The sequence below is a fragment of the Podarcis cretensis genome (genome assembly GCF_951804945.1).
Source record: "Podarcis cretensis genome assembly, chromosome: 2".
NCBI classification, from domain to species: domain Eukaryota; kingdom Metazoa; phylum Chordata; class Lepidosauria; order Squamata; family Lacertidae; genus Podarcis; species Podarcis cretensis.
In genome coordinates, this window is record NC_137171.1 from 29,927,893 (window position 1) to 29,939,907 (window position 12,015).

At 43.9% G+C, this 12,015-nt stretch overlaps 2 protein-coding genes across 2 annotated transcripts in view; one reads left to right on the forward strand and one right to left on the reverse strand.

Annotated features, from left to right (window-relative positions):
* The window catches only part of LOC307210116 (E3 ubiquitin-protein ligase RNF213-like), a 91,238-nt gene extending 82,850 nt beyond the window's left edge, over positions 1-8,388 (reverse strand). Inside the window, exons 1-5 of the mRNA XM_079965738.1 lie at positions 8,370-8,388; positions 6,451-6,597; positions 3,917-4,107; positions 3,574-3,702; positions 1,546-2,253 (exon numbers count right to left, since the gene is read on the reverse strand). Of these exons, the coding sequence (XP_079821864.1) occupies positions 1,546-2,253; positions 3,574-3,702; positions 3,917-4,107; positions 6,451-6,597; positions 8,370-8,373 (1,179 nt within the window). The 5' untranslated portion in view covers positions 8,374-8,388. The remainder of the gene's footprint in view (positions 1-1,545; positions 2,254-3,573; positions 3,703-3,916; positions 4,108-6,450; positions 6,598-8,369) is intronic.
* The window catches only part of LOC307209943 (uncharacterized protein), a 501,253-nt gene that overhangs the window by 315,862 nt on the left and 173,376 nt on the right, over positions 1-12,015 (forward strand). The gene's annotated exons all lie outside the window — the stretch shown is intronic.

The window sequence follows — 12,015 nt, forward strand, 5'->3', positions numbered from 1 at the left end:
ATCAGAAGGGGTTATTTTAGAAGCCATGGACTAGGCGGGTGGGGTATCTCCCCCACAATATTTTGTTTTCATGCAAATGAATCTCTTCTTTCAGCAGCCTCTGGTGAATCCTGGTGGTAAAACCTGGCTCTTCACTGGGTCAGGTTGGATGGGCTGCCTTTAAGTATTTTCTTCCACTGTGGCCCAGTGCGCTATGCAACTAGATCAGACAAGCTAGCATGTGATCCCTTAAGCCCCTCCCCAATGCACTTATGCAACATAAAATCAGGGGAATTGGGAGGACACAAAAGGACAGCTTCCTTTTCAATCCCTCAGTGAATCTTACAGCCCTGGGCAACAAAGGAAAGATTCTGTAAGGGAACCATCCAGTCCAGAGCAGGGAGCTTGTCCAGATCTGCATTGGCTCCCAGTACGTTTCCGAGCACAATTCAAAGTGTTGGTGCTGACCTTTAAAGCCCTAAATGGCCTCGGTCCTGTATACCTGAAGGAGCGTCTCCACCCCCATCGTTCAGCCTGGACACTGAGATCCAGGGCCGAGGGCCTTCTGGCGGTTCCCTCATTGCGAGAAGTAAGGTTACAAGGAAGCAGGCAGAGGGCCTTCTCGGTAGTGGCGCCTGCCCTGTGGAACGCCCTCCCAGCAGATGTCAAGGCAATAAACAACTATTTTACTTTTAAAAGACAACTGAAGGCAGCCCTCTTTAGGGAAGTTTTTAATGTCTAATGCTGTATTGTTTTTAATATTCAGTTGGAAGCCGCCCAGAGTGGCTGGGGAAACCCAGCCAGATGGGCGGGGTATAAATAATAAATTATTATTATTATTTTTATTAGGCTAAATGCCTTTTAAAAACAAAAGACCAATCCTGGCACCTAAAGAAACTTCAGCAATCAAGGGACTAACCCATCTTTTAACACCAGGGACATTGGGGAAGGATGACAAGGATGATTTGTTCACTGTACTCCTCTCACTGCTGCTTCTTGCCCCATGCCTGATAAATTCAACGGGGGCAGGATTATTTTGCTTGGGGCCCCCTGAAACCTGGAGCTGATTCTGTCTGTTAGTCCTATTTGAATTTCTTGACAACTTTTGATACCAAGCACAGCACCTTTTGGGAGTACCATTCTAGGATGAAGTTAACAGGTAACAGTTCTGCAGTGGTTCTAGTCCATCCTGGATTGTAGATTCCAGAAGATGGTGCTAGGACTGGCTGTGCTGGTGGATTTGCTCCATGCCAACCTCTATGCTGCCTCGCCCTTCTTTCCCCAGTAAGCAGCAGTGGCACAGCTGTCAGGAGATCAGGTAAGTGGCGTCAGCCCACCACAAAGTCCACTACCGCCTGCAGGACTCGATACTGCCTTCTACTCTGTTCAACAACTGCATGAAACGACATGGGGAGGTCATCTAGAGATGTAATTTCTACTTTCATTAATAAGCAAATGGATGACATGCAGCTCGAACTCTCCTATTCACGAAAACACCCAAGAAGGCAATGGAAGCAGACATATGCCCACACAACGAGACAGCCAATAGGACTGCAGGCAACATACCTTTGAAACCGAAGCACTTGTCTGTTGCTTGGTCTCTTCAACTTTTTTCTTACGACCCGGGCTCACTTCCGATTCAGATGAAGTTGTCTTAATTTCCTGATTTTGATCTTCTGTACTTGATTTTGCAACTTTATTTTCAGAAGATTCACCAGTACAGCAAGGGTCCAAAGAGGCACTCTCTGCATCTCCATCAGAATTAGGTTGTGTTGCAACCAAAGTCTGGGTATCTGATATATTTCCCTGAGACAGATCAGTTGCAGTAGAACTTGTCTTACTTTGTTCTTTACTAGAACCTGTCTGTTCACCAATTACATCATTCTTTTCAGAGCTTTCCTCCTCCATCTTCTCTTCTGCAACTGCAGCACCAACATGCTGGTCTGCTGCACCATTATTACTATCCTGACTCTTGGTATCAATATCACCAACATATTTTTCTGCAACAACTGCTAGACTCTGATTTATGTCTAAGGGGCTACTTTTAATCTGACCTCCACTGTCACCAGCTGACTCCTTGTCTGATTTGGTCAATTTATCTTCTGGGCTTTGAATTTCCTTTGGTTGGTTTTTTGCATCTGTCACTTCAGGGCTAAAGTGATCAAGACTTGGTGGTGCTGAACTAAAACAACTTGTCAAGGATGTCATTGAGGAGTCCTGAACTTCAGGATCTGAGGGGTGCCTTTTCTTTTTCTTTTTCTTCTTTTTCTTCTTCTGCATGATGGGAAAAATAAAACCAAATAAAATAACACTCACCTCTTAAAATGGAGAAACCCTGCTTTTAAAGGTTCAGAGGTAAAGCAAGAATAGATCATTCACCCTACATCCTCAATATTAACCTTCCCAGCATATGCTTCCACTCTTAGCTATGGAAAAGACCTAGGCACATCCGTTATTATTACAGTGGTACTTTGTAAGTCAAACATAATCCATTCTGGAAGTCCGTTCAACTTCCGAAATGTTCAGAAACCAAGGCACGGTTTCTGATTGGTTTCCGAATGCAGAGGCACGCCAGAAACAATAGCGGAAGCTGTGTCAGACATTCGGGCTTCCAAAAAAGCGTTCGAAAACCAGAACACTCACTTCTGGTTTTCGATCATTCGGGAGCCGGAACGTTCAACTCCTAAGGCATTCGGGAGCAGAGGTACGACTGTACTACTAATTACTTGTCCTTCAATCCATGGCAAGGAGCACCTCCTATCAACTGATTGGTATGCAATTATGCACTTTCCTGGACAGAAATAACTTTCTGCTATGACTCATGCATTGGTGAACTCAAGACTGGTGTGATGGGATGATGAGCTGCTTGTGCGTAAAAGCTTAGTCCCTCAGGGTTTGCTCAGCTTAGCAAAACTCTGTCTTTAGCGGAGCCCTTAAGTATGGCTCCCTCAGTCGCTGGCAGAATCCGACAGTGGGCGTTTGCGGAACCTCTTCCAACATAAAAGCTCCTTAACGGAAACGCGTCTTCTGGACTCTCGGTGTGACAGTTTCCGGCGAGGTGTGGGTGTCCCTATAGGAGGTCCTGAAACCTCCTCACTGTTTTCGCTGGAAGTGTCCCAGAGCCCTTTTTCCGACTCCCTTTCTCTCAGAGCTCCTTCTCTCCCCCTGCTGGTTCCTTCCTCTGCTGTTAAGTCTCTCCTAACCTCCTTGAGCCCTTCCACCACCTGCTCTGATGGCAGTTCCCTGACAACTGGATTACTGTAATATGATCTTTGTGGAGCGTCCCTTGAAACTGGACCTGAATCTGAAGATGGAACATAATGCACCCATGGCTGCCATTTTCCATGGGTGAGAAAACCTAGCTTTCATAGGAAGCTGCCTTAGATTGAATCAGGCCATTGGTCCATCCAGCTCAGTGCAGTGGCAGTAGCTCTCCAGGATTTTGGGCAGGGTTTTCTATTTGCAAGAACTAGTCAAGGATTCTGACAAAAATGCATTTTTCTAATCAGCAATTCACAGCAGACACTTGACGGGCAACTGATACTTCAGACCAATTCACTTACTTAATTACTCACTGCACATAGGAAAAACTACCTGCTGCGGGCTTGAGCATGGGCTGCTGCCCTCATATAGGTCTGGTTTCTCCTTTTTCCTTTTTCTGGAAGGAGGGTTATCATCCTCATTCAACTCATTCCAGTCAACATCGTTCTCAACTTTTACTGCCTGTTGAAAAATAGCCTTGCTTTCAGAGAGCTTAGCATTTGTAAGCAAAATGTAACTGCTTGCCTATCAATGCAGCAACTTTAAACCAAGTGGCCATTTCAAGAAGCATCAGCAAAGCACACTTAACAGCTCCACCATAGCAGACAGCAGGAAGCGAAAGTTTGTATTTCTGAAATCTCTGCACTATGCCCAACCTGTTCTCAAATGTACTCACTTTTTTCTGTGTGAGAGAGGCTTGACTCCCAGGGCTCTCAGATAAAGATTTTTCTGGCTCCCCTTGTGCTTCCCCAGTTAGTGGCTGTTTATCAACGGAAGATCCCAAGGAAGGGGAGCTTTCCACTCTCAGTTCGCCCCCAGGCTCCATCTCCAGCACTGAAGTCAGTTTTGCATCTCTGTTTTCTGCAACTGAAACAGAAGAATTGCAGAAAGTTATCTATGGAGAAGTCTGACATTAGTTCAGAGGCAGGGCTGGGGGTCTCAGTGGTGAACAGGAACCAACATTTTTAGACACAGAAGTCAGTAAATTTTCTGTCAGGCCCACAAAGACCATTATTTAATTATTAAATCCCCAGGCATGAACCCCAGGTTACACCTTTCTTTCAATGAAGAAATTGAAGAGCATATGCTTGCCTTTCTGATGCAACAACACATCTCAGATACTGTCTCTATAATTCACATTTCATTTTATTAGCGCATCCCATTCATCATACTGCAGAAAGTAATTATTTTAATTAATGTACAACAACAAAGTAAGTTACACTTTCTCTGTGGCTATTGCACCATTGCCATTTTGGTCTGCAGTGTTTTTTTAAATCTGTTGCTGTATATATCTTAATGTTTCAGTTTCTTTTCACACAGAGTGTTAACAACACATATGCAAGCTGTTTGACTAATGTCCACCAACCCATTTGGCTGTGCCTATTTGATTTTTTTATGTAAGCCGTGTTTGGCATTTTGTCTAAGACAGACAGAATGTTTTAATAAATAAATGGGTCACATAACAAGCCTTCTAACAGCTGTTTTCCCCCAGTGGTGTTATTCTAGCATGTTTGGGCCATAATTATGCTTGTCAAACTTTCCCCCCACTGCAGATGGCATGGTGAGAAGGAAGAGCAGCCTCTTCTTACCACCATTATATTCTTAAGATAGTATCTCTCAGGTAAGGGACAGAGATGTGTTTTTGGATCTATGTTTGCATAGATCGCAGAGTGCTGTAGCGTTCCTCACTTTATAGCATAAGGGAAAGTAGATGTGTAATAAGAATCATGAGGTAAGGGAAGTGTTAGGAGTGTGCAGAAAATGGGCAAGTGAAGGACAAAAAGCTGGAGGGGGGAAAGCTGGACATTCATTTATTTTTTCCAAAGTGCAGCTGCAAGGGGATTGTGGTTTTCTTATCTAGTTGCTGGGTGACTTATCACGTACTGTTGCATATGAAATATTCTCCCACATCCACATTCCTGAGGAAGAGAAGAGGGCAGTTGGGAGAACAGAGAACTGTGGGAAATTGCAAGAGTTAGGCGTTTGGACAATTGCTTTCTGTAAAATTTGAGTAAGTTGGAACTGCTAGTGTTTAGAAGCTTGGAGAACTTGTCTTGTCATAGGTGTGAAATGTATAGTATCTTGAACTATGAATGGAGGCAATATAATCCGTAAAATATTGCTAAGCGTGTGTCTTGCTGTTGGAGAAATTTAATCACTTCTTTGGACTTCCAGGAACACATACCCCAACACATTTACCCAGTTAAGGTTTGGGGGCATGAGTTTAGTGGTTTTTTAAAACAGTGCATTTAACTCTACAACTAATACTCCAAAAGAGAATGAAAACATGGTATGGGAGAAAAGAGTGGAGAGAGAGACAGAAATAACATATGCACAAACTGGAACTTATATACATCTCATGCTATTATTGATTAAATTACAGTGGTACCTCCGTTTACGAACTTAATCTGTTCCGGAAGTCCATTCTTAAACCGAGGCAAGCTTTCCCTAATGAGGCCTCCTGCCGCCGGTGCCCTTCCATCGTTCAGATTCCGTTCTTAGACCGAGGTAAAGTTCGCAAACCGGGACACTATTTCCGGTTTTGCAGAGCTCATAAACTGAATTGTTCTTAAACAGGACTGTTCTTAAACTGAGGGACCACTGTACTACCAGTTGAATTTTACACTTACTCTCCAATACAGAGTTAAAGGTAAAGGTAAAGGTAAAGGGACCCCTGACCATTAGGTCCAGTCGTTGCCGACTCTGGGGTTGTGGTGCTCATCTCGCTTTATTGGCCGAGGGAGCCGGCGTACAGGTCATGCGGCCAGCATGACTAAGCCGCTTCTGGCGAACCAGAGCAGCGCATGGAAACGGCGTTTACCTTCCCACCTATTTATCTACTTGCACTTTGGCATGCTTTCAAACTGCTAGGTTGGGAGGAGCAGGGATCAAACAATGGGAGCTCACCCCGTGGCGGGGATTTGAACGACCAACCTTCTGATCGGCAAGCCCTAGGCTCTGTGGTTTAACTCACAGCGCCACCCGCATCAGGAACACAAAAAGGCAAGGAGAGGTAAGGACATTGACTAGCCAGCAACAACTCTGCAATGTCCGGAACATTCATAGGCAAGGGGGGCAATAAACCAGACAGACACCAATGATTCTAGAACTTTCAATGTATTTTACGTATTTTCATTGTGTCCCTAATTCATCTTGGAAAGTAGTTGTACACCATTTTGTGATTCTTGGTTAAGGCTGTAAATCACTTACTTTGTGTGCTGGTAGAAGAAGCCTCAGCTAACTTCTTCCCACAGTCACTGCAGAATTTGTGAGATGCAGGCTGAGCACTGCCACATTCAGGGCATTTAAAGCCCTTTTCATGCAATTGCTGATCCAGGGTGAAGTTTTTCCCCCAGCCTGTTGGAAAGCAAGAAGACGAAAGACAAATGGGGTGAGGTGACATTAGTCATACAACTTGCTTGCATATTGTTTCACTCAGTGAAACGAAACTAACTGGAGTAACATTTTATATATTCATAGAGAATTAATAAATGTAGTTCTGCTTAATGATTCATCAGATCCGGATAAGTTCACTAGTTCTGTATTTTAACAGTATGTTATAAACACAGGAACCCACTTCGAACACACACACACAAATGCATACAGATAGGTTTCAATTACAATAATTCTAAAATTAGCATCAGGCATCAAAATGTAATCAAAGTTATAACTTGTATCTTTGTAGTGAATTTTAACAGTTTTAAGCTGCTTTGGCTTAAATGAACTTGGCTGAAAAGTTCAGTGAAAATATAACAGTAACAATCCTACTTCTAATATAAAGTATTTTGCCTCCTGAACCCTAACAAATTCTTATAAAACTAACCAAGAATAGACATAAACTTAAGTCATAATGCGTCAAACCTGTCGCAAGATGTTCTAATAAGTAATAATAAAAATAATTTATTACTTATATCCCGCTCATCTGGCCGGGCCTCCTTAGCCACTCTGGGCGGTTCCCAACAGAATATTAAAAACACAATAAAACTTAAAACATAAAAAACTTCCCTAAACAGGGCTGCCTTCAGATGTCTTCTAAAAGTCAGAAAGTTGTTTATTTCCTTGGCACCTGATAGGAGGGTGTTCCACAGGACGGGTGCCACTACTGAGAAGGCCCTCTGCCTGGTTCCCTGTAACCTCACTTCTTGCAGTGACGGAACTTCCAGAAGGCCCTCGGAGCTGGATCTCAGTGTCCGGCAGGGTGGATAAAAATAAAAGATTTTTATTTTTAAAAAATCTGATTTTTATAAATTTTAATCGGATTTTTAAAATAAAATGCTTTTGGAGGAAAAATCTTTCTAAAGATAGTTTTCTATTTAAGTTACATTATAGTCCAAAGGCTATTCATTGGGAAATAAAGATTTATTTTAAGTTTTTCATGTGTGCTAAAGCTCAGTCTAAGTTTTTTTGGGGGAAAACAACGTTTAACCACAACAGTTAACAAACATGGATACATATGCTATAATGTTATTGATTTTGTTAAATAAATTGTTTAAACTGTTATTAAGAAAATGATTATTTTTCTCCTTCCAATGAAGTACATCAGAAAAGTTGTCCAAATATAAACAGTTAACTTATTAAACCTCACAATAATTTCATAAGTATCTGTCTATGTATTTCTAATAGTATAACCAAATCAGTAATTTTTGATATAACTGTAAAAACTACTCTGAAAATTTATTTATTATAAAAATGAAACCTTCTTCTGGTTGTAAATATTAAGATTATACCCGCAAGAACGAGTCTTTCTGTAAAAATTAATAAAAATAAAATAAATAAATCAAGTCTTACTGACTAGTGATTTAAATCAAGTCTTACTGACTAGTGATTTAAATCATTATTTAAATCAATTTGATTTAAATCAAATCCACCCTGGTGTCTGGTCTGAATGATGGGGTGGAGATGCTCCTTCAGGTAGTTTGGTGTCTAAGCATGTCAGTATTTTGAGCTAAACGTTTATTTTGGCAGTGGCCGTGCAGTATGGTATATGTATATTGCTTTAAGTGTGGGCATAGTGGTGATGGGCATTTACCACATCTCTCGCTCAGTTTCTGCCTTCAGTTTACCTACACTTTAATACTACAAAGCGTGCAACTAATCAAAGCTAGTATGGTAGTAAGTGGGCTTCTCACCCATGCTGTCTCTTCCTCAAAACCGGTTAGCAGGAACAGTGATTTAAAGTCTCTCTTGCAGGTACTATTCTTCTTGTAGGCCCATCCCTGTTCTTTTTAGTGTGCCCATTTAGTATCACCCCCAACCTATCTCTGGTCATAATTACAGTATTTACATTTAGAAACTGGGTAAGAAAAAGGTTTCTTTGAACATATACAAAGACACTTTCCCCTTCACCTATAAGTAACTAACCAAAAGAGAAACTGCAGCCTATCTTAAATCACACAAGAAATGCCATTCACCCTTTAAAGACTAAGAACCATTTCTCCTGTCCACCTCATAAACATTGTGAGGATAACACAATGCAGTTATGAAGATTTCAAAGCTTATACTGCATTACTGCTAAACTTTATGTCGGTACTGTACTCCATTATCCACAATTTATCACTGACCAGGAGAGTGCTTTTGTATTGAACTACCAACCCACAATGGTCTCATTGAATCAGCAAGGCCCAATTCAAGTGTAATCTCCCATCGGTTTTCTCTTACACTGCCTGATATTTTGCTAAATACAATGCAACTTATTTGCACAGCTACTTATGTGCTTTAAGGTTATAGCAGTTTGGCTTACAAGTCCTTAACAGCAAAGGAACATATGTGTGTATATGTATGTATTTATTCTGAGGAGGCCAAACACAAATTGCTGCCTCACGATTCCACCTACACTGGCGATGGGAAAAGACAAAGTTGGCTCCATTCCTCAGACTCCTCCACTTGAGACAAGGTGCTGAGGATAGGAAGATATTGTCACCTCACAACACCTCTGGTGTTTATTTATTTATACGGCTTCCCAAAAGGACCACACCTCAAAATCTCCTGGCAGAAGCCGTCCTTCCGCAGCAAAGAGACAAAGCGGCACTTACACCCACTTAACTTCTGCCTATGACATGCAACTGTTAAAGGATTGGGAAACGTGTCAGGAAAACCCACTGAAGGGTAGCAAGGCAGAAGGCCCATCCCCACACTGGGCACTTGGAGACGGCTGCCATTTTAAAACTAGAATATTGGGGTCAAAATAGCATCTTGGCAACATACATGTTCAGATAGCTTGGACACTACTAACTGAAATAGGAAAGAGAAGAGTGCAGAAGGTCTGTAAATTTTGCCTCAGCTCTTCCCCATATCTAATACTGTAGTGAGTGAGTGAGTGAGTGAGAAAGAGAGAGAGAGAGAGAGAGAGATACACAAAAGCTTTCACTTCAGCGAGTGTGTGTGTGTGTGTGTGAGAGAGAGAGAGAGAGAGTGTGTGTGTGTGTGTGTGTGTGTGAGAGAGAGAGAGAGAGAGAGAGAGAGAGAGAGAGAGTGTGTGTGTGTGTGTGTGAGAGAGAGAGAGAGAGAGAGAGAGAGAGAGAGAGAGAGTGTGTGTGTGTGTGTGTGTGAGAGAGAGAGAGAGAGAGAGAGAGAGAGAGTGTGTGTGAGAGAGAGAGAGAGAGAGAGAGAGATACAAAAGCTTTCACTTCAGCACACACAACCCCTGGACTCCAGGCCCGGGGCCAGATAGTGCAATGGCCCAATCAGCAGCCACTATGCAAATATAACGGGTGATCAGTCTCTGTCTCTCCACCTCACCTACAACTGGTAGATGCAGCTGGTGCTGCACTACAAACCCCGGAATTTATTGAGATTACCTTCTTTATATGTTTGCAACACATTATTCGCTGGTTTCCAGCAAATTACTATTTTTACCACACAAATTGGAACAAATTTCACTCTTTCAAAAAAAAATCAAACCTAGGGCTTTCGCTTAGCTACCACAGCCAGCTGAGGAAGGCCCCCCCCACCTATTTGCCCCACTTCCTTTCTTACCTTTACGGCCCATACTTAGGCCATTATCAAAAAGTTCACCCGGCTATTCCAGCCATTGAATCCTTGCCAGATCCAGGAGATTGTCTCCGGCATGAGCATGCAATGCCATAAACATTACTTCTTTAAAAATAAAAAAAGGAAAGTTCCAAAGGCCCAGCGTCTGCTCACGGAAGTGAAACAGAAAGTCGACGAGGGGCGCATGACCCCGCAGCCCAAAAGCAACGAAGCGGACTTTGGAGGGTCTGCCACTTGCTTAAATTCACAATATCATCGGGGGGGGGGGGGGACCTTTTCGTCTTCCCACCGCAGCAAAACCAACAGCACACCTCAATAGCGAGGGCAATAGCTGAGACCCAGGAAAGCTACCCGCCCCTCCTCGCCCAACTTTGCAAACTGTCCTATATATGAGCGATGTAACAAACCGTGCCCCACTCCCCCTTTGCAGTTCCACTCCGTTTAATATCCACGCAGGTGCAGCGGCCACCCACGGCCGGGGGGGAAAGCAAACGGGCAAAAGAACACAAAAACGTGTCCCAGCCCTCCCCCCACCCCCACCCCCGAGCTTGCAAAAAGTTTAGCAGAAGCGACAGCAAAAGCCATCCCCCCTTCCCCGCTTGGAGGCGAGGTTTCTATCCTAGGTGCCTGCAAAAGGTTTTAACGGGTCACGCCGCGAAGCCGGCCAGGTTGCTTCCCTAGGCGACACCTGCCACCTTCGTGTTACTCACCTCGGCTTAACTCCGCAATGGCTACCCCGCAGCTCAGCAGAAAGGAGGCTTCCCCGCTCCTGCGAAGCCCGCTCCTCTCTGACGCACCAGCAGCTGAGCAAGGCAAGGCAAGGCAAGGCGGCAAAGTTTCGCTTTCCCCCTCGCCGCTCGGCTTCTTCTTATTGGAGGATGCGCATAGTTTCGTTTCCGAGCGCCACCCCACCCATCACCGCTCAGCCTCGCCGCTCCGTCCCTCCGTCCCTCCCTCCCGGCTGTAGCCGGAAACGGGGAATTCCCGATGGCCGCGAGACATCCAAGGGCAGGGCTTGGCTTCGTTCCAAACGGGCAGAACGGGGGAAGGGACAACGGGTCACCTCCAAATATCCCCATCCATCGGCAAACACCTTTTGACGCAGCCCAGAGCTACGGAAGAACGTAAGGAGGGGGTCTGCCGGATTCAGGCCGAAGGCCCATGTGGTCCAGCACCTTGTTTTCACAGCTGCCCGTGAGAAGCCTCCTCTCGTAACGCGATTCCCAAGATCCTGTACGCAGAGGCATCATAATATAGTGCTTCCAGTCAAAACATCGTTATCTTTTTTTTTTTCTGCAGCCATCCTTAACCTGTTTCTTGGTGCCGGACAAAAATATGGTCAGGCCTTTGTTTCTTAGTTAGGAGAGTAACTAGTTATGCAACCTGAACCTTTGACTTTCTTAGGAGGGTTCAGGCTAGATGTTAGACCTGAGTTGCACCACCAGCCACCAGAATTGAAAGGGACCACGAGGCTCATCTAGTCCAACCCCCCAGCAATGCAGGAATCTTTCACCCAATGTGGGGTTCGAACCCATAACCCCCCTGTGAACCTGTTGAGGAAAATCGTTATTCGGCATAAGCTGGGCAGTCATGTTTTTTAAGGTGCAGCTGTAAGTGCTTTTGGTCTGTTTGCAACCGGGAATCTTCAGGTTGCAACCTGGCTACCCTAATTTATTTATTGTATGCAAGAGATAGCATGAGCATTATTATTTTTTTACTGTGCTGCTGTTAATAACAGGCAAAAGACAAGAGCTGCCAGGTTTAAATTACAACTCTTGTGATCAA